Below are 22049 nucleotides of genomic sequence, written 5' to 3'. Positions count from 1 at the left end.
TGTATTGCACTTGGATGATGCAAAGCTGGAGCGTTTGAGCCGTAATGGCGTCAGTTTCCTCTCTGTGAAACGTGGGGACTTTCCGGAGGGGAGGGGGGGCGTTTCTAAAAGCAGCGTCAGCCCCTCGTGACTTGCCGCGGCCATATTGAGGCAGATGCACAACAACAGCGGATGTGCCACCGTGCCGCTTTCCAGAAATAGAGACATTTGTCAATATTATTTTTTAAAGACCACCGAAAAATAGTATTTGCAACGCAGCTGCTACTCCGGGCCCCCCGTGTCACCACCACAGCGATCTCGCAGTCTGACAGCGCCGCGCCGGGAGTGTCGCAGCGGACGGGGGATTGAGTCGGTGAGTTTGTGTTTGTGTTGGTGTTCATGGCGGTGGCATTAGCGTTAAAAACACCGAAACGCGGCCGCACAGCACACCCTGCGGCGGGCAGAGCCGGGCGGACAGCGCGGAGGGTGAGGAGGGACGGGGGTTGTCTTTCTGCCGGGCCCGGTCGGTCCTGCACACTCCGTTGAAAAAAAGAGGAAGCGTCCAGTTGAGGAAAGCAGCCTCCCGCTGTCGCGACAGTGCGGCTCCGGGCCTGAGACGCGGGGTGGCGGTGCGGTGCGGTGCTTCGCCTGGCTTTGCGTCTCGTCCGCCCGCCCGCACAGGAAACGCAAACACGGTGCCTTACTGGGGGTAAGAGGTGGGAGCTGGGATGGAGGTCCTCGGATCTCGGGGAGTGCTGTGCCGGGTTGTGGAGTAACACACCGCACAGCCAGAACCGAAACGGAAACCTCTGGTGCGGTGTGACTTTGTCTCTGTGTGTTACCCCATTGTCTCTGTCTCTCGCAGCTGGGCGAGGATGGCGTCTCGTAAGAAGGTGCTGTTGAAGGTGATCATCCTGGGAGACTCGGGGTGAGGAGCCGCAGTGTCCATACATACAGCGGATATGATGTGATGCATCCATGGTGCCTATAGTTGATTGAGCGATCACCTAAAACTTGATTCGTGCTCTTGAGACTGGGATGGGGATATTGCACTGGGGTTTGCAAGGGGGCACCTTCCCTCACATGTTTACACACACACACACACACACCACAGTTTTGCATGATTTCAATACAATTAGCATGAATAAGTGACATAAGTATTGCCAGAGCGTTCACATACAGGTCCAGTGCTCAGGAACAGGGCACAGTAATTACACATTTGATCCTTCTCCTAAATCCTTTTGTCACTTTGCCTGTATCCAGACGGGTGTGTCGGTGTGTGTCCTGCCGTGATCTCTGTATGTGGCCCTATAACTGTGTTTCTGTCTGTGTGCAGGGTGGGCAAGACCTCTCTGATGAACCAGTATGTCAATAAGAAGTTCAGTAACCAGTACAAGGCCACCATTGGTGCCGACTTCCTCACCAAGGAGGTCATGGTGGACGACAGGCTGGTCACGATGCAGGTCAGCCCCCTGTCTGTCTGTCTGTCTAAAACAGTGTGGGTCAGGTCTGTCTGTCTCTCTCTCTCTATCTCTATAACAGTGTGGGCCAGGTCTGTCTGTCTCTCTCTCTATAACAGTGTGGGCCAGGTCTATCAGTCTGTCTCTCTCTCTATAACAGTGTGGGCCAGGTCTGTCTGTCTCTCTCTCTCTCTCTCTCTATAACAGTGGGCCAGGTCTGTCTCTCTCTCTCGCTCTCTCTATAACAGTGGGCCAGGTCTGTCTCTCTCTCTCTATAACAGTGGGTCAGGTCTGTCTCTCTCTCTCTCTCTCTCTCGCTCTCTCTATAACAGTGGGCCAGGTCTGTCTCTCTCTCTCTATAACAGTGGGCCAGGTCTGTCTCTCTCTCTCTCTCTCTCTATATAACAGTGGGCCAGGTCTGTCTGTCCGTCTCTATAACAGTGGGCCAGGTCTGTCTGTCCGTCTCTATAACAGTGGGCCAGGTCTGTCTGTCTGTCTGTCTCTATAACAGTGGGCCAGGTCTGTCTGTCTGTCTGTCTCTCTCTCTCTATAACAGTGGGCCAGGTCTGTCTCTCTCTCTCTCTCTCTATAACAGTGGGCCAGGTCTGTCTCTCTCTCTCTCTCTCTCTCTCTCTCTATAACAGTGGGCCAGGTCTGTCTCTCTCTCTCTCTATAACAGTGGGCCAGGTCTGTCTCTCTCTCTCTCTATAACAGTGGGCCAGGTCTGTCTCTCTCTCTCTCTCTCTCTCTATAACAGTGTGGGCCAGGTCTGTCTGTCTGTCTCTCTCTCTCTCTCTATAACAGTGGGCCAGGTCTGTGTCTCTCTCTCGCTCTCTCTATAACAGTGGGCCAGGTCTGTGTCTCTCTCTCGCTCTCTCTATAACAGTGGGCCAGGTCTGTCTGTCTCTCTCTCGCTCTCTATAACAGTGGGCCAGGTCTGTCTGTCTCTCTCTCTCTCTCTATAACAGTGGGCCAGGTCTGTGTCTCTCTCTCGCTCTCTCTATAACAGTGGGCCAGGTCTGTCTGTCTCTCTCGCTCTCTCTATAACAGTGGGCCAGGTCTGTCTGTCTCTCTCTCTCTCTCTCTCTATAACAGTGGGCCAGGTCTGTGTCTCTCTCTCGCTCTCTCTATAACAGTGGGCCAGGTCTGTCTGTCTGTCTCTCTCTCTCTCTATAACAGTGGGCCAGGTCTGTCTCTCTCTCTCTCTCTCTCTCTCTCTCTAACAGTGTGGGCCAGGTCTGTCTGTCTCTCTCTCTCTCTCTCTCTATGTCTATAACAGTCTGGGCCAGGTCTGTCTATCTCTCTCTATAACAGTGTGGGCCAGGTCTGTCTGTCTGTCTGTCTGTCTCTCTCTCTCTCTCTCTCTATAACAGTGGGCCAGGTCTGTCTGTCTCTCTCTCTAACAGTGTGGGCCAGGTCTGTCTGTGTCTGTCAGTTTGTTTTCACATGAGTGTCCTGCAAGTGATCATGCCCTGTGCGATGTTGTGTGATTGTCCTGTTGTGTTGACGATAGCCCTGCCGTGGCTTTGTGTGACTCCTGTGGGGTTGTGTGTTGCAGATCTGGGACACCGCCGGGCAGGAGCGGTTCCAGTCCCTGGGCGTGGCATTCTACCGCGGCGCTGACTGCTGCGTGTTGGTGTTCGACGTCACGGCGCCAAGCACCTTCAAGACCCTGGACAGCTGGAGGGACGAGTTCCTGATTCAGGCGAGCCCCCGCGACCCCGAGAACTTCCCCTTCGTGGTCCTGGGCAACAAAATCGACCTGGAGAACAGACAGGTGAGCGTCCACGCCGACACACCTGCACAGGGTGCGGACTGAGCGGCTGTCAGTCGGTTCGAGTTGTATCCTGGTCTGGCTTGTACTCAGTCCCTGTCCATGATGTGTGATAGCTTTGTGTATTAACAGGGTGTGTCTGTTGATGTGTATTGTGGGGGTGTATGTGGGGTTGTATATTAACGGGATGTGTGTTTTGTCCAGGTGACGACGAAGCGCGCGCAGGCATGGTGTCAGAGTAAGAACAGCATCCCGTACTTCGAGACCAGTGCCAAGGAGGCCATCAACGTGGACCAGGCCTTCCAGACCATCGCCCGAAACGCCCTCAAACAGGTATGCTCACCTGGGCAGGACTGCGCTCCCCAGCTCAGCAGGTTACATTGTTAAAGCAACATATTGATTAACATTGATTGATTAATTGAGTCTCTCTCTCTCCCCCAGGAATCGGAAGTGGAGACGTACGACTTCCCTGATCAGATCAAACTGAGGGATGACAAACCAGCCGCCTCCAGCGAGGGCTGCAGCTGCTGAGAGCATGCGGACGGGCGGGCGGGTGGGCGGGCAGGAGGGAGGGAGGGAGGGTGGGATGGAGGGATATGGCTGGACACCTGAGAGAGGAGGAGCGATGGGGGGGCCGTGCCCCAGGAGGACACCGCCCCTCTCTGTGCTCTGAGAGGCCGGGATGGCTGCCGATGCTGGATGCACACCTTTGTTTGTTTTCTTTGTCTGTTGTTCTGTTGTCAAGTTGCCCGTTCCCTGAAACACAATAAGCCAGAACAGCAGTCATCTGGCACAGTGGCAGACCCCTCCCCTGGGGCAGACCTGCCCGCCCCGCCCCTCTCGCGTCTACAGCTGCACACTTTAATAATGACACCTAGGATACAGATAATGATTATAGTACTTAACACTCTTCCTCTGCCTGCGTCTCTGTGTGGTTGTGTGGGTCGGCTCGTCGGAGCTGCATGCGGTTCTGGCAGCCTGCCCCCCCCACGGCCCCCCGCCCTGCATGTGCCTTCAGCCTGAACACTCTGGTTATCTGTTGGGTTGAACTTTCTGTTGTTGGTGGTGTTGTGTTTTGACAGGACCTTAATCCCCCACATTGCCAAATCCCTGTGTGGTTATTAGACCGCAGTGCTGGGGCTGCAGGCGTGGGGGGGCAGGGCTGTTTGAGCAGGTCACACGGCCCCGCCCCCGCCTGGCCCGGCCCGCTCTCCCGCTGAGGGCTCGGTGCTGAGGGGGACATTCCTTGTTAGGAGGGGTCACCCTGCTGTATGTCTCCATCACTGCTTTTCATTCCCGTTTTCTGTTGCTCGTGTCTGGGTGGGGTGGGGAAGGTGGGGCAGCTTTGACAATAACCTATTGGCTGCGGCTCCTCACTGCACAGCTCGACGCGCTTCAGTCTGGCTCCCTAATCTGCGGTCATTGTGTTAATCACTAGGAGTGCCGGATGGGCACTTTATAGAACAGGGACTGGGCCGCTGCTCCGGGGTCTTCATCCGATCAGCAAATCATCGTAGAGCAGAGGACTGTATCTGTGCTGGAGCGGGTGACGGCTGGGGTGGTAGGGGGGCTGCTGTCTTGGCCTGACTAGGGGGTGGGGGGCTGCCTCCACAGAGACTGTATCTGACTTCATATAACCGTCTGACTTCACTAAGACAAAAAAACTGACAGCTTGGACACCACTGTGGCTGCTTTGACAAGACTGGCCGCAGTGAGCCCTGCTGGAGTTCCTGCCCCCAGTCCAGGCCAGTGTGTGCAGCTGCAGCTCTGTGATCTACGGTCTCCGTTGGGGGGTCAGGGAGCCGCACAGTGGAGCCCAGGGCCCCAGGAGCCACCTGACTGCCTTGCTGTGGGACTCTGTGCTGGACTGGGTGGTCTGCACACTGCCTTCACTGGCTCATCAGCAGGGCAGGGGCCCCCAGGGATCGTAGCACTCTTTGTCTTAAGTTTTGTAGAATCTCGGTCAAATGTTGATGTGCTTCCTTTGCCATTGGAGCTGAAGTTATACTTCTCCCAGCACCCGCCCTAGGTTCAGGAGAAAGGGCAGCCTGGTTCCTGGTCTCCACCACAGCACCCTCCCTGTGTTACTTTGTCTTTATTTGCCTTTGTATATTACCATTATTAACTCTTACTATTATTATTGTATAAATATATATATAAATATATCAAAATCCTGATTGATTTTATATATGCCTATTACAGGAAGAGATAGCTAAAGGTGTTGTATGTAGTAAAGAAACTGATCCCCCTTTTCTTTGGGCTGAACTGTTATATCACCTGTTAATATCATTGCCTTGTCAAATCAATTAAATAAAGGTTTATTAGTAACCAAATTAATCTGCAGCACTGTCTCGGTTGTCCCTCTGTCAGATCTTAGCCCTGGTTTCCCTGGGTTGTGCGGCGACTCTTCTAACGGTTCAGGTTTCTACTGCTGCTGCTGTTGTTGAGGCTCCTGTTTCACTACTGAAGAGAACAGACACAATTACTTAATTGAATCCTAAATCAGAGCCTTTTATTGTTTTTAATTGTATGGGTTTTAAGTGAAGTATAAGGAACTTAAGGAACCAACTTTTTCATCGGTTACACAATTTTAAAAAGTCAAATGTAAGCAAATTGTTTTCAATTAAGGGTTCAATTAAGTACTTTGAACAAAAACCAGCAGAGCACGGGGTCCTTCAGGACCACTAGTCTATACAGCACGTCAGGCCAGAGGGAGTTAGCGGTCTCCAGCCCTGGTCTCAGAGAGCCGCAGTCTCAGGAATTGTGGGCCTGGGATGCAGATCACTGCTGTACTGTAGTTCTCCAGTACTGTTTAAAGTGCAAAGGTGGGACCTTTGGTTGGTCTGCCTGCCAGCGTGATTCTGATCAGCATCCTGTGCTGTGTTTACACCGCAGACTGAACCGAGCTTCACTCAGACCTGATAATTACGATACACAGTGGGTGACGGCAGAATCACCCCCTATGACTTGGAAGTTTTTACCTCCCCAAAAGGCAGATGTACAACCAAACACCTTGCTATTTCACTGCTGTATGGTAGACATAAATCTGAGTACATTTATGACAAACACTCATGATCAAAGGAGAAAAAGCAATGCGCTGAAAGTCACATTTCTGTTTTTGTCAATAATAGAAAGAGACATGAAAGACTAAACCAACACAGATCTGCATTTTGGCATAAACTTTGCTTTGAATCCGTAATGTTTAAGACAACAGTGCATTTCTTGTACACAATAAAAAAGGGAATTGAATCCATACACATACAGACAACACATCCCCTTGTAGATAAATTGCTTGCAGGGTTTGAAATAGAATCAACCTAAATTAATTTAACTTAATTGCACGTTGCACGAATGTTGTTAGGTTGTTAAACATTTAAACAAACATAATACTTAAGATATATAAAATAAACATGTTTGTTTTCCTGGGACTTAATTTATAATTTACACAAACTATATGTTAAAAAAAAGATATACATTAGTTTCCACCAAACACAACATAATGATTTAAGAAATATCTTCTTGAAAATGTTATAAACCTGTAGTTTCTTTTTCTTCTGCTTGGAGGAGTTCCCTAAAATGACGCTTGAGTGTGTATGAGCTGTGCTAAGGCCGGCTGCGTTGACACTGCAGGCAGGAGGGACCTTGCGAGGAAAAGACAGACGCTACTACCATTGCTGTTTGAATTGACTTTAATGGTTTATTTACAGAACACAACAGCCAGCGCAGGCCCAGAGCCCCCACAGACTCGTATTGCTGGTGAACGTGAGGCACGTGGCCGGAGGGGTCGCTGGTCAGCCGGTCAGTAGAGAGTCCCTCCTCTCACTGCCGCCCAATGAAACAACACTGTAGCCTGATGGTGAGGGGGGTCTCCTCTCCCCTCTCACCCCCAGTCACCGAAATAGGCTGGTGTTTGGGTCTCCATTGCACTCAGTCCCTCCCTCTCAGTCCAGGAAGGAGATGTCCATGCTGTCGGCGGTCTCGGGGTGCAGTAGCCGGCCGGCCAGCCGCTCGATGTCGTCCAGGCTGAGCTGTCGCAGGGAGCGCTCGTAATCCTGCGAGAGGGGGACAAGGCACAGGTCACAAGTCACAGGTCGTGTTTTTGGGACTCGGGCACAGACGTATGCTGGACGTTCATGCGACACATCCGGTGTGGAAAGACAGCGGTGCGGTGGAACGCTTGTGCTGTCAGTGCAGTATGTGTTGAGTGTGTCGTGTACAGTGCAGGCTGGGAGAAGCGGTCGGTTCTGTACCTTGAGCAGCTGCTCCTGCACTTTGGCTGCATCGGCAGGGGTGAAGTGTTTGGCCAGAATGGTGGGCAGGCTTTGCCACACGCTGCCCCCCCGCACCTCACCTGCCGGCCGCACCACCAGGTTCAGCTTGGCGTCCGGCCCGATGGCGTAGTCACTGAGCCGGTGCTCGTCTGGACACACAGAGGGACAGAGACGGGTCAGTGCCGGTTTGGGGACACGATGGCTTTGCATACTCAGTTCGATGGCTCCCTTCAGCCCTTGTCATTGATGAACACAATGTTGCGATCAGTCTCAGTATCCCATACCTGCCAGTGGTTTCCCCTTGTACAGCAGCCTCTGTTGATTGGGTGGGATGTTCAGCCTATCGGAGACCAGGTCCTTTACTGTGGACACCTTCTCGTCTTCTGTAACCTGTCAGTCAAACCACACGTCAATCATAGTCAAACCGTTCCTGACACAGACTGTCAATCAAAGCATGCTGCCAATCCGCTTCCAGCTCAGCACAGAAACACCGGCGTGCTTCACAGGTAGGTTAGGACACAACATCGGAGACACTCGTTTATACAGTTGTGGGGGTCTGGACGTGCACAGCCATGTAGCTAAAACTGGACTCTGGGGTCCATTAACTGCTGCACAACTGAAGCCCAGAACTGCCCCGGTAGAGCCAGTAACAGCAATGCCACTGTCCAGCTCGCTCCGCCATTACTCCACTACCGATACGCTAACCAACATTACGAGACATTTCAATAAAACACCCCTGCAGTAATAACCGAAACCCCGAAGCCATTCCCACAGCAGGTTGAACATGTGCCTCTGGTCACACTCATGATATCCGAAGTGCTTTATCGATGATCTCCGCCTCTCTCCTCGAAGCAGGGCCGCAAGAGCCCCCGTCTTTCCTGACACACATTCCCCACCAAAGAGCACTCTCGGCGGGCAAGGGAACGCCGCTCTGGCTTACCTGCAGGCTGCACCCCTTGCCTTGAAGCGGCTTCACCGTCAGGATCATTTTTCAGTATCGCCGCTTATATACAATCGACACGTAATTGCTGAGCACTGTGTGAGGGCAGCGCTGTTCACTGCCGGCCGGGATCCGTCTTCAATACCGGCGACGCTGTCCGCAGTACTGGCATTGTACTGTAGCTTTAAGAGAAAACCAGTTCCGTCTTAAAGGGGCAGACGCAGTCAATAACTGTCAGCCGAGCTTAATTGAGCTAACACAGGCGTCTTCTTTACCTATAATACGCTGCAGCATACGGGAACAGAGCATAGGAACGTTGCCTTTAATGCAGCTCAGTGAAGGAGAATATTCCAGTTTCATCAGTGCTGGGCTCTTATGAGAGTCCGATTTGCAACTGTGAGTCTCCAAACTGTTATTTCTGCATAACTGTAGCTACACAATAGCAGGGTTTATTATGTCAAAGACATTGCATACTCAAATGATGTAAACAAAACCACAACAAAAACAGCAATTATAAATCAAGCTTTATTCGTTGCTATTTACAGTGAATGTGACAGTGCTGAGTAGACTGGCAGTGTGGGTGGACAGGACTGCTGACTGCTTGCATCTCCACGCTCCTCAGTTCAATGTACAGGGTTACAGTCACACTCTCCTTCTCCTACTCCTCACCACCCCCTGCCCTTCTCTCCCTATCTCTACCGCCGTCCAGTCCTCATCTCTCTCTCTCTCCCTGCTGTCAAGTGTTTCTCTGGCCACGGACAGCGCTGGATCAGGGGGCCACTGGCGGTCCGAACTGCTCCATGGTCTCCACAACCAATGCCAGGTGATCCAGGAACGACCCGACCGCCACACGCAGGAGCCGGGCCTCATCTGCAGACCATTTCCTGGTGGAGAGAGAGAGGGTTTAGAGATGGAGACAGGCCTGACACACTTACAGCCAGTCAGTCAGTGTGTCACTTTAGCCATCATCCGGTCAGTGCATCAGTCACTCACACAGACAGGACGTGCCCGGCGGTGTGCAGCTCCCTGGTGACGTTGGCACGGCGCAGCTCACGGTCAGGAGAGAGGGAGCCATGGGCGATCTGGGCCTCTCTCTCCGAGGGGAACGGCACACGCAGCACACTGGCCAGTCAGGACTGATAACCCACACGACACTGATCCCCCCCACCCCTTATTGTTACAGCACTGTTACTACAGCACAACCGCCTACTGTAACAGCACTGTTACTACAGCACAGCCCCCTACTCTAACAGCACTTTTCTACTACACTGTTACTACAGCACAGCCCCCTACTCTAACAGCACTTTACTACACTGTTACTACAGCACAGCCCCCTACTGTAACAGCACTGTTACTACAGCACAGCCCCCTACTCTAACAGCACTTTTCTACTACACTGTTACTACAGCACAGCCCCCTACTGTAACAGCACTGTTACTACAGCACAGCTCTACTGCACAGCTCTGTATTATAAAGACGCGCCATTAGACCAGCGTGTCTCATGATTGCTCCAGCGCTTCTCACTAACCCTGTCGTCCTGTCAGCAGCTTCCGTAAAGTTATATATAAAACCAATTAGCGCCGAGCCAGCGCCTGCCCTGCTCTGCCTCCTCAGCACATTGTTAATTTAGCGGCACTGATTCTGCGTAGTAAAAGGATACAATTCCAGATTACTGTCTAGACTCCTGTGTGCCGCCATATTGGATTAGGACATCTGGCATATTTAACGTTCAAGAGCAGCAGATTCCTCTGAACTATCGTGATGAAACCGAATTGTTTGTTTATTTACTTAGTTTAATATGAGCGTTATATACATATATATATTATATATATCGGTTTTAATGTATTATCGAAAAATAAAATTACACAATCGAGAAAGTTATACAATCAGCACATTCGCGATTGAGGTGGAAAGAACTCCAACTCCCACAATGCTCTTCTCTTGCGGTGACACTGTCAGCTGTGCAGGTGAATGAGTGGGGAGACGCATGAGGGGTCACAGCCACGCCGGGCTGTGTGAAGCCCAGGACAACTGACACTTCATCCCAAACCCTCGGAGGTGTCAGCCGGGGCAGAATATGTGCAATCAATACGCGATCACAAGATCAATCAATAGACACAACCTCACCACCTGCTCCGCTTTTGCGTGGGTCAACTGAAAACATGAGAATAAAGTGTGTGTGTGACGCGCAATAGAGTGAACACAGAAACGCCCGTGTCAGGTAGCACTGCTGCGCTGCGGGACTGAACTGTGACTGAACTGACGCCCTGTGCGTGTGCGGGGGTCCGAGCCTTGCGGGGCTGTGAGTGTGTGTATCAGTGCGAGACTCCATTCCGCACAGAATGTCAATTTGCACATCTCACACACACACACACACACACACACACACACACACACACACACACACACACACACACACACACACACACACACACACACACACACACACACACACACCCCCTCCTTTGACAATCAGGTGGGTCGGACAGGCGGGCAGTGACTCGCGTTGCGGTGCAGCTCAGACACGCCGTGAATCAGCGCAGGAAGCCGACCATCAGGAGCGCCTGTCCGCAGTGACCATCGCCGAGAGCGGAGGAACTATCCCCCAGGTGCAGGATCACTACCGATACCAGGACCCAGCGCTCCTGTGCCCGGGGGAGGATGTGGTGCCCCGGCCTGGGTGCTGAGAGCGACCGGCGCAGAGCCCAGTGAGTCACAGTCGCGGGTTCGATTCCTACAGCAGCCGAGACTCAGGTATAGTTACAGCTGATTTGTTTATGAATTTCTTGCAATTTTATATTTCATCTGATATGAAAAGAATAAAACATAAAATATGTATATTATAATTTATATATACATAATCTCCTGGGTGCAAAACCACGTGTCTGATCAGAGCGAGAAGAGGGTACGGGGGAGAATGGGAGATGGTCTGTATTTGCACTTCCTGGATTATTTCAACTGTGAACTGTAAACCTGTAGCCTGTGGTCTTTTAGGTTAGAAGTCAGGGGTCTGTGTCAGTATCAGAGCGGCAGGCAGGCAGGCAATCATGTCAGGGTGCATGTCCCTCTCAGTTGTGTATCTGTCCCTCTCTCTCTCTCTCTCTCTCTCTCTCTCTCTCTCTCTCTCTCTCTCTCTCTCTGTCCCTCTCCCAGTTCTCTGTGTCTCTGTCCCTCTCACAGTGCTCTGTGACTCTGTGTCTGTCCCTCTCACAGTGCTCTATGTCCCTGACCCGCTCACATTGCTGTGTCCCTGTCTCTCTCTCTCTGTGCTCTGTGTCTCTGTCCCACTCACAGTGCTCTGTACCTCTGTCCATCTCTCTGTGCTCTGCGTCTCTGTCCCTCTCGCAGTGCAATGTGTCTGTCACAATGCTCTGTCTGTGTATGTGTCCCTCTCACAGTGCTCTGTGTCCCTGTCCCGCTCACAGTGCTCTGTGTCCCTGTCCCTCTCACAGTGCTCTGTGTCTGTCCCTCTCACAGTGCTCTGTGTGTCTATGTCTGTCCCTCTCACAGTGCACTGTGTCTCTGTCCCAGTGCTCTGTGTGTCCGTGTCTGTGTCTGTGTCTCTGTCCCTCTCACAGTGCTCTGTGTCCCTATCCCTCAGTGATGGGGACCCTGAGGGACCTGCAGTTCGCACTGCAGCTGAAGATCGAGGAGCTGCGTCAGCGAGATGCCCTGATTGACGAGCTGGAGCTGGAGCTGGACCAGAAGGACGAGCTGATCCAGCGGCTGCAGGGCGAGCTGGACCGTTACCGTGGTGCCCGGCCCGAGGCCCCCGCTGGCCCCTCCAGCCCCCCAGAGGAGCCGCTGCGCACCAAGAGACAGGCCATCTCCGCCGAGCCCAGTGCTCTCGACCCCGGCGACCTCAGCCACGTCACCCTGACCAGCTACAGCAAGAGTGACGAGTGAGACAGACACTCTGACACAGTGACACTCTGACTCAGATGCACACGGACAGACAATCATACACCCTCTCTCTCTCTCTCTCTCTCTATCCAGGTTGCGGGCGCTGATCAGAGCAGCCATCCTGGACAACGACTTCATGAAGCACCTGGAGAGCAGCCAGACGCGGCAGATAGTGGACTGCATGCACCTGGCCCAGTTCGCCCAGGGCAGCCAGATCATTGCCGAGGGAGACGTGGGCTCGCTGGTGTACTGCATGGAGGGTGAGAGAGGGAGACGGGGAGACAACCAGCGTCCTCACAGGAGCACTGATGTTGTTTGTCAACCAGCAAAAGACAGAGCACAGATAAGGAGCCAGGCCAGTACAGGGTGCTGCTGCTCACACACAGAGACACACACATGTTTCTTGAGACTGTCTGAGTGTGTGTGGCTGATGTGAGGCGTTATGGTTGTGACTGTTGCCCCCCTGTGTGTGTGCAGAGGGGGAGGTGGAGGTGACGAAGGAGGGGCGGAAGCTGTGCACCATGGGCCCAGGGAAGGTGTTTGGGGAGCTGGCCATCCTGTACAACTGTACCCGCACTGCCACTGTGACAGGTGAGAGGGGCTGGGGCCAGAGGGTGTAGTTTCTCTCTGAGGACACAAACCAGACACCGAAATGGCAGCACTTCAAGGGAATCAAGGGAAAAAAGCTCTCTCTCTCCCTGTCCCTCTCACTCTTTCTCTGCCTCTCACTCACTCTCTCTCTCTGATCTCAATCTGGGTCCCCAGCGTCACACCGTCCTGACCTGAATAGCTACTGTCGCTTCCCAGTCTCCTGCTGCTCTGAGTCTCAGACACTGACACCCCCGCTCCGAGAGCAGGGACAGACAGGGAAGCAGAGGGTGACTAAAAGGGAGGGAGGGACGGAGAGGTTGACAGTGTCTGAGCTGCTGTGTGGGGACAGGCACTGGCTGCAGGTGACAGGAGGCACAGGGGAGTTAGGTGGTTGTGTGTGTGGATGGGGGGCAGCTCTCAGTGTGTGGAGAGGATTATATAACTGCTCCTGTCTCTCAACGTGGGCTTCCCTCCCACAGCCAGCCTCTCAGGGACTCTCTCCCTCTGCAGCACAGCTCTCAAACACACAGACACACACACACAGACACAGACACAGACACACACACACACACACACACACGCAGACACACACACACACACACACACACAGACACAGACACGTACACACACACACACACACAGACAAACACAGACACGTACACACAGACACGTACACACAGACACACACACAGACACGTACACACAGACACACACACAGACACACACAGACAGACACACACACACACACACACAGACACACACACACACACACAGACACACACACACACACACAGACACACACACACACACACACAGACACACACACACACACACACAGACACACACACACACACACACACACACACACACACACACTGCAGGGAGCTGTCATGTCCTGCTGTTCAGTGGGACTGTGTGTGATAGTGTTGTCCTGTGCAGCCTGCTCTCCACAGTCCTCACTGACACCAAACCCAGCAGCCAGCCAGGTACCCGTCCCCGAGTCTCCCGTCCCCAGTCTCTCCAGTTCTTTGCACACGCTCCCTCAGACACATGAAAGTTGCTGTATTTAATTTGAGATGAGAGTGCACACTAGAGCTCAGTGCAGTACAGTCTGATCTAGTGTAGTATGATACCGCACAGCAGTACAGCGTAGAGCTCAGGCCTGTATGGTGCCGTGCTGCTGTGCCCCACAGAGAGACCAGCGCTGCTTGATTGACAGCGATTTGTAATTGCCCCTGGCTGGAGCTGCTGAATTAATGAATCCACTTCATTATTAATTCACCAACACTTCTGCTGCTCTCCCTTTCAAGAGCGCAGTGGGAGAGAGATAGAGAGAGAGAGATAGAGAGCGGGAGAGAGACAGAGGAAGAGCCTTGAACCTTTGTGCAGTACTCAATTCTTTTTAAATAACTACCGAGCAGCACTGAGAGAAGAGAGACATCGTCACACACACACACACACACACACACACACACACTCACACAAACTCATACAGGCTGGCACTGATCCCTCTGTAACTGTTACAACTAAATAACTGTGTCAGGGACTGTGTGCAGAGTATGGCATGCAGGCAGCCCTGACCCCTGACCCCTGCTCTCTCCAGTAGTGTATCTGTATTAATCAAGCGTCACCCTGGGGTGTTCTCAGAGCGCCCCCTTCTGGCTGTGATGTGAAGTGCAGTACTTCTCTGGCTGGCAAGCAGGGGGAGTCACTGAGACACAAACAGACAGTGAGACAGTAAGGAATTATAGAGATCAATGGCTGTCTCTCTCTCTCTCAGGTCACTCTGTCTGCCCTCTCTTCCCTTTCCTCCGTTTCTCTCTGTTTCTACTGAGGGCTTAATCTCTCTCTGTGCTGATCTGCCACAGAGGGAGGGGGACGAGAGCTGTGCCAGTGTGGTGCCCAGGCGGCACTGTGATTTTAATATGGACTTACACACTTCTCCTCTCGCTCTCATACGCACACTCCATCTTTCTCTTTCTCTGTCTAGTCATCCTGAGACTCCCTCCGTCCCTCAGTGCTGGGAGCTGTCCCTCATCATGCAGAACTGAATAGCGTCTAAATTATTTCCCCTCCTCTCTGCCCTTTTCTCTCTCCCCATACCCCCCCGCCAGCCCTGACTCATGTGAAGCTGTGGGCGATCGACCGCCAGTGTTTCCAGACCATTATGATGCGCACGGGGCTGATCAGACACACTGAGTACATGGAGTTCCTGCGCAGGTGACCAGCAGGGCGGCGCCACTGAGCTCCTTCGGCGTGACCCACGTGTTCCTATGCATTTAATCCCTGTTAGCCCTGTCACAGTGGATGGGTTGGTGTCTGTCTGTCTCGTCTAAAGTGTCTGTGACTGCTTGATGTCTATCTGTCTACCTGTCTGTCTTGTTTTCAGTCTGTCTGTCCGTCTGCCTGTATGTCGTCCTCTGCGTGAGCTGACGGCTTTGTCTCCACCTGTCTGTCCACAGTGTGCCTTCGTTCCAGTCCCTGCAGGAGGATGTCCTCAGCAAGGTGGCCGATGTCCTTGAGGAGGTACAGGACCTGCTCTCTGCACTGTACACCGACTACACTGTATACTCACTGCACTGATATTACTGGAGACACACTGTACTGTGTTCTGGCTGTTTGTCCTGTTCCCCACAGACGCACTATGCTGATGCTGATTACATCATCCGGCAGGGCGCCAGCGGAGACACCTTCTTCATCATCAGCCGCGGACAGGTGAGGAATTCTAGCTGTGAAAGCGAGGAAAAGCAGAACTCTTGGCTATCGGGCTTTTCGTGACATCTGAGCCAGGCAGTTCCTGCTCCTTCCACACGGCAGCATTATTGCACCGGGTTACAGTAAGAAGATAAAAGTGATCAGGAGCATGAGAGAGAGCAGAGTTGAATAAGAGAGTGCATAAGTGCTGGGCAGCCCAGGGGATCAGGCTGCTGTATTACAGGTACAGTCTGAACAGGTGTGTCTGTGTCATCACGGGGAGGGGGGCAGGGACTGTGCTGTCCTGACCTCAGAGGAAAGGTCGAACCTCCACTTAGGGGCTAGGGTGGGAAAGGCTTTTGACCCCTGACCCCTGACCCCTCTGTCTCTGTGCAGGTGAAGGTCACGCAGCAGAAAGCAGCCACTGAGGAGCCAGTGTTGTTGTCCACTCTGTCTCGGGGAGACTGGTTTGGGGAGCAAGCACTGAAGGGGTGAGAGGAGGGATTATGCTGTCACTCACACACACACACGCTGAATCACGCACAGTGTTTAACAGTAAAGTTGTGATCAGCTGTTTCAGCTATCTGTGGCCATTGACGGAGCTGTCTGTTTGTGTGTCTGTGTGTTTCTGTCTGCCTCTCAGGGAGGACGTGCGCACGGCCAATGTCATCGCAGAGGGGGATGTGACGTGTCTGGTGATCGACAGAGAGTGAGGGAGTATACTGATCTCACACTCGCACACATTTAGACACACACACACGCTGCACTGCTCTCTACAATGTCCAGTGTCCAGTGTCTGTATCTCTTGGCCTCTCTCTCTATGTCACTTGCTCTCTGTCAAATTCATATTCAAATTCAAAGAAGCTTTTTTTGGCATGACTAGCCACAACTCTCTCTCTCTCTCAGATCCTTCAAGCAGCTGATGGGGGGTCTGGAGGACGTCAGTAACCGTGTTTACGACAGCGCAGAGACCAAGGCCAAGTAAGAGCTGAACCTGACCTCCCAGGGGTCACAGGGTCACTGACCACCAGCTTTTGACTGTGTTACAGTTGTGCTCCTGATGCATCAAATGATGCTTGAAACACTTTACAGCAGGGACACAAACCTGCGGCCCATTTATCATATATTTGCAGCCCTCTTGTTACTTCCATTTCACACGTGATTTTGCACGTTAGAAGAGAAAAATGCAGTAAAAGATAATGCAAATTACAAAGATTACATTATCAATTAATTAATTAAGATTAAAATAATATACAAAATAATACAATATAAGTGAGCCAGGAAACCAGGACCAACAACGAGAAACTGTCACATTAGCAAGTAACGTCACTAAAGCTCGCTGTGTTCTCCGAGTCTGACCGTATCAGGCACTTCCGTTCCGGTACAGGAGAGCTGAAAACGCTTCTAATCTTAATTAACAAGGTAGTCCAAAAGATTATTATTATTATTATTATTAAAAAAACAAATGGTATGTGAAACGGAAACAACACAGCAGAAGTGAAAAAGAAAAGCTGCAGCATCCAAAAAGAGCTCTGCTCATCTTACCTGCAAGTTTGCAAGACGTATAACATAAAACTAGGACACACTTCATGCAGATTTCACACACAATGTCCCGCTGAGACAGTGAAAAACAATCTTACAAATAAGAATCTGAAAATGTACGCAAAAATTATCTCAGTTTCGTTTCATATTTCCTACATCATAAATATCTGTTCTGTGTCTTCCCCTTTGAACTGTCCAATAGATTTCTGTGTCATTTGTAAATAATTGTTTACTGTTTTGCAGCAATGTATCCTGTTCTGCTCATTTAGGTCATGGTGTTGGCCATGTGGACCACAGTTTCATTCACATTGACTTACCAAGAAAAACTGTAATAGGTGTTGCCAAAGCCCTGACAGACCCAGCACAGTGAGAACAGTGCACAGGGGGAAATGTGTAATTGAAATAAGATGTCCTTAAAATACACAGACTACAGATTATACAAGATATTTAACATAAATCTCTCTCTCTCTCCAAGCTCCACGTCTGCCTGTCTGTCAGCTGCCAAGTCACAAGGGACATTTAAAGTTAATTTTAAAATACTGCTCTAATTGCACCTCCTCTAGTAATGAATTCCGTTTCAGATCTTGTCTGTTAGTAGTCTGAATTGACAGTACATGTGTGTAAATGAGCACATTGCACTGATATTCTGTGTGTGTGTGTGTGTTGTCTCTGTGTGTCTCAGGCTGGAGGCCGAGGCTGTGTTCTTCTCCAGTCTGTCACTCACTGATTTCCAGGTGGTCAACACGCTGGGCATTGGGGGCTTCGGCCGCGTGGAGCTGGTGAGTCACTGTGTTGAAGCAGCTGTGTAGCTGCAGGTGTGTTGGTGCAGTTGTGTTGATACTGGTATGTTAGTGGAGGCTTGTTGATACAGGTGTGGTAGTGCAGGTGCATTGAAATGGGAGTGCTAGTGCTGGTGTGTTGATACAGGTGTGTTGCTGCAGGGTGTGTACTGCAGGTGTGTTGATGCAGGTGTGTTGCTGCAGGGTCTGTAGTGTAAGTGTGTTGCTGCAGATGTGCTGATACAGGTGTGTTGCTGCAGGTGTGTTGCTACAGGTGTGTTGATGCAGGTGTGTTGATACAGGTGTGTAGTGCAGGGTGTGTTGATACAGGTGTGTTGCTGCAGGCGTGTTGCTGCAGGTGTGTTGATACAGGTGTGTTGCTGCAGGCGTGTTGCTGCAGGTGTGTTGATACAGGTGTGTAGTGCAAGTGTGTTGCTACAGGTGTGTTGCTGCAGGTGTGTAGTGCAAGTGTGTTGATACAGACAGGTGTGTAGTGCAGGTGTGTTGCTGCAGGGTGTGTTGATACAGGTGTGTAGTGCAGGTGTGTTGCTGCAGGGTGTGTTGATGCAGGTGTGTAGTGCAGGTGTGTTGATACAGGTGTGTTGCTGCAGGTGCAGCTGCACAGTGACAAGAGCCGCTCATTTGCCATGAAGGTGCTGAAGAAGCGTCACATCCTGGACACGCGGCAGCAGGAACACATCCTGTCTGAGCGCCGCATCCTGCAGGACGCGCACTGCCCTTTCATCGTCAGGTCAGACCCCACACTGCTACCGCTCCCCTACTGCTCCAAACTACCCCAAATCACCTCCACTACACTTCTCCCCTTACGTCCCCCTCTCACACTGAGATCTACCCAGTCATAGCCCACTAAGAGAAACACAAACCGTAAGACTGCCGCCTGTGCAGCCACCTGACTGTCTCCCCCTGCTGTCCATAGGTTATATTGCACCTTCAGAGACTCGAAGTACCTGTACATGCTGATGGAGGCCTGTCTTGGGGGGGAGCTGTGGACTCTGCTGAGAGACAGGTGCTGACCTCTGACCTCTGACCCCTGACCCCTCACCCTCTATCCTAACCCCTCTTCAGTAGCCTTTCACTCTGCATTGCCTTCCTTCTTTGTCCCTCCTCCCTGTCTCTCTTGTGTGATGTATGGGCTTGTGCCGGCAGACCGATGTGTTTGTCAACCAGAGAGTAGTTTGTTGTTTATCTTCAGTATTCGGTGGGCTGAGATGTGCGTGTGCGTGTGCGTGTGCGTGTGTTTCAGGGGCTCGTTTGATGACAGCACCACACGGTTCTACACAGCCTGTGTGATCGAGGCGCTGGGATACCTGCACGGCCGGAGCATCATCTACCGCGACCTGAAGCCCGAGAACATCATCCTAGACCACCGCGGATACGCCAAGCTGGTAACACAGCCGTCACAAACACACACACACACACACAATTAAACACATGCACGCACACATAGCAACTGATGCCCCCTCTTCCTTGGCGCCCCTTGCAGGTGGATTTTGGATTTGCAAAGAAGATCGGCTTTGGAAAGAAGACCTGGACGTTCTGCGGCACTCCGGAATACGTGGCGCCCGAGATCATTCTAAACCGTGGCCACGACGTCTCTGCCGACTACTGGTCCCTCGGCATCCTCATGTTTGAGCTGCTGAGTGGCAGGTGGGCTGGGCCAATGGGGGGCAGGATGTGGGAGGGAGAGGGGTTTGGATGTCAAGCGGAAGAGCTGGGGAGATGGTTTCCTCTGAGTCCGTGTCGAGAGAAAAGAGCAGGGCAGCGGGGCTGAAGCATGTAGAGTTACTGGCCCCTGAACGCTTTCACTTTCTTTCACTCTCCTTCCATCTCCCTCCTTTTCTCTCCCTCCTTCTCTCTCTCTCTCTCCGCCTCTCAGCCCCCCATTCTCAGGCTCAGACCCTATGCAGACCTATAACATCATCCTGAGGGGCATCGACATGGTGGAGTTCCCCAAGAAGATCACCAAGAGCGCAACCGCCCTCATCAAGAGGCTGTGCAGGTTATCAGAACACACTACACAATACAGCACAACACAAACTTACAACACACTTTGCAAAACATACTCCAAAACTGTACAACAGCATACACCCCACCCTGCACACCACACAAACACAACCTGCACAAGGTTTGCAATGCAATATGCACAAGACACACTATGCACTGCACACCGTCTCTTCACACAATAGACCCAGCGCTGTATCTGTCCCTCACAGCAGTGTGTCTGATCCACAGGGACAACCCCTCTGAGCGGCTGGGCAACCAGAAGAGTGGAGTCAAGGACATCCAGAAACACAAGTGAGAGAACGCCAGCAACAACAACAACACACCACACTGTACACTACACACCACTCTGCATACCACACTGTGTGCCTGATATACATACACAGAAAGCACCAGCAACAATAATCATCATAATAATAATAATAATAATAATGATAACTTTTGTGCCAGGCGGTGAGTGTGTGTTTGTCTTGCAGGTGGTTTGAAGGATTCAACTGGGAGGGAATTTGGAAAAGCACGCTGACCCCCCCGGTCCTACCTGCTGTAAGAACGTGGGGTGGGGGGGCAGGGGTAGCAAGCGGAGGGAGGGAGGGAGGAGAAGAGGGGGCTGGAGAGAGAGGAGGAGAGTGGACAGGGAGAGTGAAGCCGCTGGTACAGCACCATAGAACGCAGCTGATGATTGGGTCATACTGCTGTTCATCACATGGGGGAGTTACAGTAAATAGTGTTGTAGTAATACACACAGCATGCAGTACAACACCAAGCACAAAGCAGAGCACACTGCAACATATCAGCAATGTATCCTGTGCAGCATGCAGGCCCTGGCTTGGACCTTAGGGCAGAAGATTAGTGTGGACCTGGGTTTGAGGTGCAGTGGGGGGGCATGGCAGCAGTGGCAGAGGTGGACACAGTGAGGCTCAGATGGTCCTGGTGACCGCTTGACCCAGGCTGAGTTTCTGTTTCAGGTCAGCGGCCCACTGGACACCAGCAACTTTGACTGCTTCCCTGACGACCCTGAGGACTCACCCCCCGATGAGGAGTCGGGCTGGGATGAGGAGTTCTGACTGGAGCAGAATCTGAGAGTCCGCTTATGATGGGATGATAGGTGGAACGGCAGCATTGACTGGCAGAAAATAAGCCAAGCCCTCATTGGTGGCCAGTTGTGAACTCTGGATGGCGATTGGCTGTAGAAATACAGATCCTTTGCTGGTCTAGTGAGAGTGTACGGACAGCAAGACAGGAGAGGAGAACTGTGATCAGTCCATTAGGGGGTGATGTCAAAGAGGCATTGTCTGGGATTTTTTAATTATTTATTGGATTCTGTGTTTTATAAAGAATTTCTGCTTTTAGACACAATTTTTACTGCTTTAGATGACCAGTTTGATATTTAATACTATTTATTTGGTGAAGTATTTTACATTACATATATTAAACCAAGCACATTTTAATACTTATGATTACAATTTTGTAAAATCCATGTCTAAAACACATTAAAATCCGATATAAATCATAACAGAACTTGAAACACAACTAAGTGACAAGTGTGTAAACAATAACTACATTAAACTAAATCAAGTGCCAAAAAGTAAACATAAAACTAAAATCAAATCAATAAAGAAAAGAACAGCCTGGTGCATTGAAAACTTAACAGTTCATGCATTAGAGCAACAAAAACATACGAAAACCAGCAAAGAACCAAACAAAACAATCTAATGCATTTAAAGAAAGAATGAAGGTAAATTCACCAAACAATTCAAATCATCTTTATTGTCAGTAAAATAATAAGTGGACATTTTTAACAACAATCTGGGTATCCAGCAATCCAGTTCAAAGTAATGTATGAAGTGGCTGATGCACTGGCTGGTGTGAGACTTGTCTGGCAGGGTGGGGGTCCTGTGAGTGTCTTCTCCAGTTTGAACTTTGCTCCGTCTGTAGAACAGAGAGGGAGAGGAGAATAAAGCACAAACAATGTCCACCCGAATCCGCTGTTTACTGTGCTCCTGCAGTGACGTCAGAGGCAATTGAATGATTTGTTTGAATCTGCTCCGCTTCTCCGACATGTGACGTCAGAGTGGAGGGGCAGAGGTGGGGGGG

At 51.3% G+C, this 22049-nt stretch overlaps 4 protein-coding genes across 4 annotated transcripts; 2 read left to right on the top strand and 2 right to left on the bottom strand.

Moving 5' to 3' along the window:
- Positions 1–128: 128 nt before the first annotated feature.
- Positions 129–5556, top strand: LOC136759242 (ras-related protein rab7). The gene is made up of 6 exons (XM_066714148.1): positions 129–352; positions 845–907; positions 1316–1442; positions 2998–3216; positions 3418–3546; positions 3655–5556. The coding sequence occupies exons 2-6, from the start codon at positions 855–857 to the stop codon at positions 3742–3744; spliced, it is 618 nt and encodes a 205-aa protein (XP_066570245.1). The 5' UTR covers positions 129–352; positions 845–854; the 3' UTR covers positions 3745–5556.
- Positions 5557–6884: 1328 nt separating this feature from the next.
- ubl4a (ubiquitin like 4A) lies at positions 6885–8608 on the bottom strand. Its single transcript, XM_066714145.1, has 4 exons — positions 8425–8608; positions 7769–7874; positions 7464–7633; positions 6885–7265 (listed from the first exon to the last, which is right to left on the bottom strand). The coding sequence occupies exons 1-4, from the start codon at positions 8470–8472 to the stop codon at positions 7155–7157; spliced, it is 435 nt and encodes a 144-aa protein (XP_066570242.1). The 5' UTR covers positions 8473–8608; the 3' UTR covers positions 6885–7154.
- A 327-nt stretch (positions 8609–8935) lies between these two features.
- Positions 8936–10146, bottom strand: lage3 (L antigen family member 3). Its single transcript, XM_066714146.1, has 3 exons — positions 10085–10146; positions 9418–9546; positions 8936–9308 (listed from the first exon to the last, which is right to left on the bottom strand). Exons 1-3 carry the CDS (start codon positions 10120–10122, stop codon positions 9194–9196), a joined length of 282 nt encoding a protein of 93 aa, XP_066570243.1. The 5' UTR covers positions 10123–10146; the 3' UTR covers positions 8936–9193.
- Positions 10147–10786: 640 nt separating this feature from the next.
- On the top strand, positions 10787–21959 carry prkg1l (protein kinase cGMP-dependent 1, like). Its single transcript, XM_066714144.1, has 19 exons — positions 10787–11178; positions 12026–12326; positions 12421–12587; positions 12805–12918; positions 15033–15138; positions 15381–15444; positions 15556–15633; positions 16009–16103; positions 16256–16321; positions 16519–16593; positions 17837–17933; positions 18545–18684; positions 18871–18960; positions 19198–19339; positions 19438–19601; positions 19831–19953; positions 20187–20249; positions 20432–20498; positions 20921–21959. Exons 2-19 carry the CDS (start codon positions 12028–12030, stop codon positions 21017–21019), a joined length of 2049 nt encoding a protein of 682 aa, XP_066570241.1. The 5' UTR covers positions 10787–11178; positions 12026–12027; the 3' UTR covers positions 21020–21959.
- Positions 21960–22049: the final 90 nt, after the last annotated feature.

Source organism: Amia ocellicauda, chromosome 9 (assembly GCF_036373705.1).
Source record: "Amia ocellicauda isolate fAmiCal2 chromosome 9, fAmiCal2.hap1, whole genome shotgun sequence".
NCBI lineage: Eukaryota > Metazoa > Chordata > Actinopteri > Amiiformes > Amiidae > Amia > Amia ocellicauda.
The sequence above is the reverse complement of the archived record's forward strand: the minus strand, read 5'-3'. Positions and strand labels throughout refer to the sequence as shown.

What these genes read in the sequence shown, in the direction of transcription:
- prkg1l (XM_066714144.1), top strand. Translation starts at nt 12,028, where the DNA reads ATGGGGACCCTGAGGGACCTGCAGTTCGCACTGCAGCTGAAGATCGAG. An exon ending in TGTCTGGTGATCGACAGAGA is followed by an intron (nt 16,322 to 16,518) that starts GTGAGGGAGTAT and finishes TCTCTCTCTCAG; the next exon opens with ATCCTTCAAGCAGCTGATGG. An exon ending in CACTGCCCTTTCATCGTCAG is followed by an intron (nt 18,685 to 18,870) that starts GTCAGACCCCAC and finishes TGCTGTCCATAG; the next exon opens with GTTATATTGCACCTTCAGAG.
- lage3 (XM_066714146.1), bottom strand. Translation starts at nt 10,122, where the DNA reads ATGGCGGCACACAGGAGTCTAGACAGTAATCTGGAATT. An exon ending in CTAGACAGTAATCTGGAATT is followed by an intron (nt 9,547 to 10,084) that starts GTATCCTTTTAC and finishes CTGACTGGCCAG; the next exon opens with TGTGCTGCGTGTGCCGTTCC. An exon ending in GCCGGGCACGTCCTGTCTGT is followed by an intron (nt 9,309 to 9,417) that starts GTGAGTGACTGA and finishes TCTCTCCACCAG; the next exon opens with GAAATGGTCTGCAGATGAGG.
- LOC136759242 (XM_066714148.1), top strand. Translation starts at nt 855, where the DNA reads ATGGCGTCTCGTAAGAAGGTGCTGTTGAAGGTGATCATCCTGGGAGAC. An exon ending in ATCATCCTGGGAGACTCGGG is followed by an intron (nt 908 to 1,315) that starts GTGAGGAGCCGC and finishes GTCTGTGTGCAG; the next exon opens with GGTGGGCAAGACCTCTCTGA. An exon ending in ACAGGCTGGTCACGATGCAG is followed by an intron (nt 1,443 to 2,997) that starts GTCAGCCCCCTG and finishes TGTGTGTTGCAG; the next exon opens with ATCTGGGACACCGCCGGGCA.
- ubl4a (XM_066714145.1), bottom strand. Translation starts at nt 8,472, where the DNA reads ATGATCCTGACGGTGAAGCCGCTTCAAGGCAAGGGGTGCAGCCTGCAG. An exon ending in CAAGGGGAAACCACTGGCAG is followed by an intron (nt 7,634 to 7,768) that starts GTATGGGATACT and finishes CTGTGTGTCCAG; the next exon opens with ACGAGCACCGGCTCAGTGAC. An exon ending in TGCAGGAGCAGCTGCTCAAG is followed by an intron (nt 7,266 to 7,463) that starts GTACAGAACCGA and finishes CCCCTCTCGCAG; the next exon opens with GATTACGAGCGCTCCCTGCG.